Consider the following 6,193-nt stretch of genomic DNA (forward strand, 5'->3'; position numbering starts at 1 on the left):
AAATATGAAATGTAAATAAAAATATTAGGAAAAAAGCCTCTAAGACATCAAGTCCACTTTTGAAATTCAAAGATAAGTAATATTTTGAAAGTTTTAGTCCTTTTTAAAGTTTAGAGCTCACTTGAAGGAATAATGAGGCTATGGATATAGACAGAGACAAGGGGTTGAAGAAATAGCATCATAGCGGAACAGCAAGATCAAGTCCACATGGATTATGCTTCTGATATGGCAAGTGAATAAAATATACAGTTATATGAATTTAATTGATATAACTAGGATATATATCTAACATGGTTAACTCATTTGGAAGACTTTAGGTATAAAACTATTTCAATTTTTATTCATCAAAACTCACTACTTCTAGTTCCAGAGTCATCACACAGAATAAAATCCTTCACGATTCATAAAGAACCCTTAGAAGTTGTAAAGACTGAAACACAATCCCAATTTGGCTTGAGAAGAAAATGCAATCCAAACATGTGAACCTACAAAGAGCAAACAAATTTAAAATCACAGACACAAATCTTACTGTACCTATAGAATTTGTTCTCTTGGGATTTTCTGATATTCCCCAATTGCACTGGTTTCTCTTTGGAATCTTCCTCTTCATCTACATGACTATCCTTCTGGGAAATGGCCTCATCATTCTAATCACAAGGGTTGAACCCACTCTGCAAACCCCCATGTACTTTTTCATCAGCAACTTTTCTTTCCTAGAAATTTGTTATGTTTCTGTCACTCTTCCTAGAATGCTTATGGATCTCTTCACACTGAAAGGAAATATTTCCTTTCTTGCCTGTGCTACACAAATGTGTCTATTCCTGATACTGGGGGCTACTGAATGCTTCCTCCTGGCTGTGATGTCCTATGACCGCTATGTGGCCATCTGCAACCCTCTGCTCTATCCTGTAGTCATGAGTTCCAAGGTGTGTACCCAATTAGTAATTGGTTCCTGGGTCATTGGTGTTCCCATTCAGGTGGGGCAGACATATCAGATTTTGTCTCTGCCCTTCTGTGAATCTAACCAAATTAACCATTTCTTCTGTGACATACCTCCACTACTCAAATTGGCATGTGGGAACATCTTTGTGAATGAACTTGTGGTCTTTATTTTTGCTGTATTGATTGTCACTATTCCATTCATGTTAATACTTGCATCTTACAGCAGGATCATCTCAACTATCTTGAAGTTGCCATCAAACACAGGAAGGACAAAAGCCTTTTCTACCTGCTCTTCCCACCTCATAGTTGTGTTTTTATTCTATGGATCAGCTAGTATCACCTATTTAAAACCTAAGTCCAATAAGTATGAGGGGACAGACAAACTTCTCTCTCTGTTTTACACCATTTTGACTCCAATGGTCAATCCCTTGATATACAGCCTGAGAAATAAGGATGTCACAGGGGCACTGAAAAAATTATTTACCAGATTGTTAGCATTTTGAGTCAATTAAAGCCAGTTAAAATATATAATGTTTTTGAACATTTAATTAGAACACAATTTCATCTCTTAAATGAGTAAATAAATTGATACTATATTGTTTTCATAATAGACTCTATTCTTCAAACATAACTGCAAGCTCATTAACATTGTTTTGTATTTAAACATCAGTGTTTCTCCTTGGTTTGTACTGATCAAAAAAAGTTTTTAAGTCAATAAGAAATGTTTGTACTTTCCTGGTGCCAAAATGTCCTTATAAAATATTTTTGCTTATGTTCTTCATGTTATTTTTCTTCTGATTCTTCTGCCTGCTTTTGGGAAACTTTGGGATACTTGATGTACAACTACTGAGTTGCTTCCTCCAGCTTTGATATGACAATATGTGCCTGGTATTAGTGTAAAGTGTTTTGCTTTGTACAGTTGATATCCCTGAGAGGTCTACTCCATTCTGAAGGGACACAAGAGTAGAAATGGATCTCAGGAGAGATAAGGTGTGGTGGAGGGACTGGGAAGAGAATGACATGGGAAACTGAAGAGTAGATGTAATAAATGCTAACAGAGTAAAAGAAAAAATATTCTTCTTTCCTTTCCCATGCAGTTAGCTACAGTCAATGCAATGTAAGGAAACATGAATAATATTTCATCACTAGGATTTAATGTTTCCAAAAATAGAAAACTTTCTATGAGGAGAAAATCCCCACCTTAAGCTTTCTCCAAATATTAAGAAATTATACAGAAAACAAACACTGTTTGCATTAAACTTGGGATAAAATATGATGTAATTAGGTCTATAAAATACTATTAAAAAGTGATTTAAAATGATTTTTCCATATCACATATTGGTTCTGTGACATGTATTTTATTATTAGTTTTGAAAGTTCTAACATAACAGTACATAATTTTTGTTTTCTAAAGATACTTAATGGAGGTATATTCCTAGTTCTTTACATATTTGAAATTAATATCAACAAATAAAGCACTTTAATTTGAAATAAATATTATTACTACAGTCAATACTGCTTATTAACTTGAACATAAAGAGATAATATACTACTACATATTAACTCTGTGATTAGAACACATGCAATACCTAATTTAAAATCAAAATCCCAAGAAGTAGCATATGTGCCAGGTTGAATCCAGCAACATGACTGCTCTGGAGATTACATCCAAAGTTCAAGGTTTTTGTGATCCAAATGGAAGTGAGACATAGTCTGGATTACATTGTGACCTGGCTTTAATAAAGACATACTGTAAGTACACACCTTAATCTCAAACAATGAAAGTAAGGTTAGTTTATAGATGGAAGCAGCCATGTTTGAAAGTGACATTTCTTTAAGGGGTAGACAAAGTTAGGAATCAGAAAAAGATTTTAAAGATGAGTCAGAGATGGACTATGCCAAACTCTAATGAGAACAAACAGAAAAGAGAGGGGGTTTAAGAATGTATTGGAGGGAGAGAGAAAGAGAGAGAGAGAGACAGAGACAGAGACAGAGACAGAGAGACAGAGACAGAGACAGAGACAGAGAGATACAGAGAAACAGAGTCAGAGACAGAAGAGGCAATTTTACCAGGACAGTTTTATAGTCAAGTTGCACATAAAAACAGAAGAAACCAGAGGATAAGAAGGAGCCAGAGGTTAGAATGGACTGTCAGAGTTAGGTTGAGGCCAAGCAGAGCAATTCAAAGAGAAAGTAAGAGAAGCCAGTTGAATTCAGTCAGGTTGGAGAGAACTTTTGAGCTGAATCAGCCAGCAATAGTTCAGAAAGAACTGAAAAGAGGTAGGTTATCACAAGTAAGTCCCAAGGGGTGAGATATTCTAGGCCTTGCTTACAAGACAGAGACTAGAATCTGAAGCCTTCAAGGTCGATGCTTGCAGAATANTAGATTTTATGGAAGCTAGAAACTTCCTGGCCTAGGTCAAAGTGTAGTTAGAACACAGAAGAAAATACTCTGAAATCAGCCCAAGACATATATGTGCATAGCTTGCATACAACCCTCATCTCATCCCTTCATCACGGTAAATAAAACTTAGTTTTACAATATGCATTTATAACNGAAAATTACTCAGTTATAAAGATCAAAATTTTATTTTAAATATTTTATAAAATTTAAGATATAATACATTNTTTGGCTCCAGAAGAGTAAATTTCTGTTTTGTTTTTAGTATTTGGAACTTGAAAAGAAGAATCATGAGGGAATTTTTTAGTGAAATAGACATTTTGTATCAAGACTAAGTAAATGGTTTATATTGGAATATACATACAATTGTCCTTAGAGGCAAGTTACACAAGTCAGCACCAATGACAACTTATAGGTAATCTACTGAATATATATAGGCTTTTGTTTCAAATATTTTAAATATTACTACCCACTACAAGCTAACCATTCACTATATGAGCCATTTGGAAGGATTCAATCTTGAAATATAGCATTCTTTTATAATTCTCATAGACATCTAACAACAAAATACATTTAATTATCATAGAAAACTAATAAGAGTTAAAAATTGTTCAAAAGTCTATTATAAAAATGCCTTATGGGACTTGAGATAAAATCTTAAGCATATAATTTATGACAAGGCTCTTTTGGGGAAAATAAAATATTCTACTCACTTCATATAGGGAGACAACAGAACAAAATACAGACATGATCAATGTCTAAATTACTGAAACAATGTGATGTATTGGCCACTTATCAGATTATGGATCAGGGTTTTTAATAGGAGCAGAAATGACTCAAACACAACTGTGCCACAATATCCACATCAGAATGATGAGTGACATCTTACAAATGCTGCAAAAATTGAACACACTGCACAGCCTGCAGGCAGCTAAGTAGGACTTTCCAGATTCTCAGTTTTTTTATGCCTCTTCTAAGGAGATTGGCCAGTTTCTGCTTTTTCCAGGCTCCGTTCTCCTGAATCTTTGCACATTTTCTTATCTGAGAGTGATTATCATAAGCTAAACTTTTTATTCTTGGAAAGAAGAAGCTTATTGAGTTTGGTAAATTTCGTGGACTCATATCAGCTATTTTGAGTTGTTTATCTTTCAGCTTTAAAAGGTTCTATGCAGGATGTAAGATGTTTTTGTTTCATCTCTTTTTTGTTTTTTCTTTGTTTGTTTTGTTTTGTTTTTGTTTTTTTCTAGACAGGGTTTCTCTGTGCAGTCCTGGCTGTCCTGGAACTCACAATGTAGACCAGGCTGGCCTCAAACTCAGAAATTCCCCTGCCTCTGCCTCCCAAGTACCGAGATTAAAGGTGTGTACTACCACTGCCTGGAAGGTTATAAGGTTTTAACCTTGAAGTAAATTGTTGCACAAAACTCTGAGTCATGAAAAATTAAATATCTGTTATAAAATGACAACATACAATAAGAAAGAGATAACACAACATTTCAAAAAATATTGGAAATTAAGAAGGAACAAAGAGAACCAACACCAGACCAAAACTCAATAAGGCAAACATTAAATTGTGGATCTCCATGTAGTGTTGGGAACAAGTGGAACAAAATATTAATTTTATGTCCTTGAAAAGCCTTGTACTTTGTAATATATAACCTCACTGCTCCTTCTGGCTCCTGATCTTCCCTGAGTATGTTTGTACCAAACATCCACAAGATTGGTGTCTCTGTCAACTGAAAGTTCCCCTCATAGCTTAGGTTTCATCTTTATGGTCATGCATCATCCTTTCAGGTCTTGACTTTAGAAACCTTGACCTTTTTATACACCCTTGGGCTTACCAAGACATCCTTTGAAATCTCAATGAAAACTTTTTGAACCAGTAAAGGTTACATTCTAGCTAGCTCCCAAAATTATCATAAGCAGAATATGCCAATTTCTGTTAATATTTGGAGTTAAATATGTAACTGTTAAAACATATCTATAGCAATCTCTAACTGTCTATGTAACAGAATGCAGGAAAATATTCTTTTAAATTGTAGGGTAACAGGCCAGTTGGCCATAGCCCATGCTTGTCCTTTTCTCTAGCCGAAACTTGGAAATCCTCACTCTTTGACTATATTAACAGCCAAGTGACACTTACCACCACAATGTACTTTTCTACTAGCTCTCAATGCACATGCTTCAAAAACCCTATAAAAGCCCATCCTTCCACCCAGCTTTTTACACTCCCTATTCCCATTCTGAAGCAGATGAAATTTTGTGGGTTTTTTCAATAAATTTCTTATATGAGGTTTGTTTTGTAGTATGACTTTATGTTTCCCTACTTTCAAGATACCCTGGTGCCAGGCTTGATGGCGGACACCTTTAATCCCATCACTAGGGAGGCAGAGGCAGGCAGATTTCTGAGTTCGAGGCCAGCCTGACCTATAAAGTGAGTTACAGGACAGCCAGGGCTATACAGAGAGACCCTGTCTCCAAAAAAAAAAAAAAAAAAAAAAATCACAAATGATCCTGTGTAAGTAGGTTCAGAAAGAGGTTTTCTTTTTTTTTTAAACAATTTTTATTAGATATTTTCTTCATTTACATTTCAAATGCTAACAAGAAAGTCCCCTATCCCCTCCCCCACCCTGCTCCCAACCCACCCACTCTCATTTCCTGGTCCTGGCATTCCACCGTACTGGAGTATATAAACTTTGCAAGACCAAGGGCCTATCCTCCCAATGATGGCCTACTAGGCCATCTTCTGCTACATATGCAGCTAGAGACACGAGCTCTGGGGGGTACTGGTTAGTTCATATTATTGTTCCACCTATAGGGTTGCAGACCCCTTTAGCTCCTTGGGTACTTTCT

The 6,193-nt window shown here is 35.5% G+C and overlaps 1 protein-coding gene across 1 annotated transcript; it reads left to right on the forward strand.

Annotated features, from left to right (window-relative positions):
* Window positions 1–464: 464 nt before the first annotated feature.
* LOC110289957 (olfactory receptor 10AG1-like) lies at window positions 465–1,445 on the forward strand. Its single transcript, XM_021156388.1, has one exon. The coding sequence runs from the start codon at window positions 465–467 to the stop codon at window positions 1,443–1,445; it is 981 nt and encodes a 326-aa protein (XP_021012047.1).
* The last annotated feature ends 4,748 nt before the right edge of the window (window positions 1,446–6,193 follow it).

Source organism: Mus caroli, chromosome 2, assembly GCF_900094665.2.
Source record: "Mus caroli chromosome 2, CAROLI_EIJ_v1.1, whole genome shotgun sequence".
NCBI lineage: Eukaryota > Metazoa > Chordata > Mammalia > Rodentia > Muridae > Mus > Mus caroli.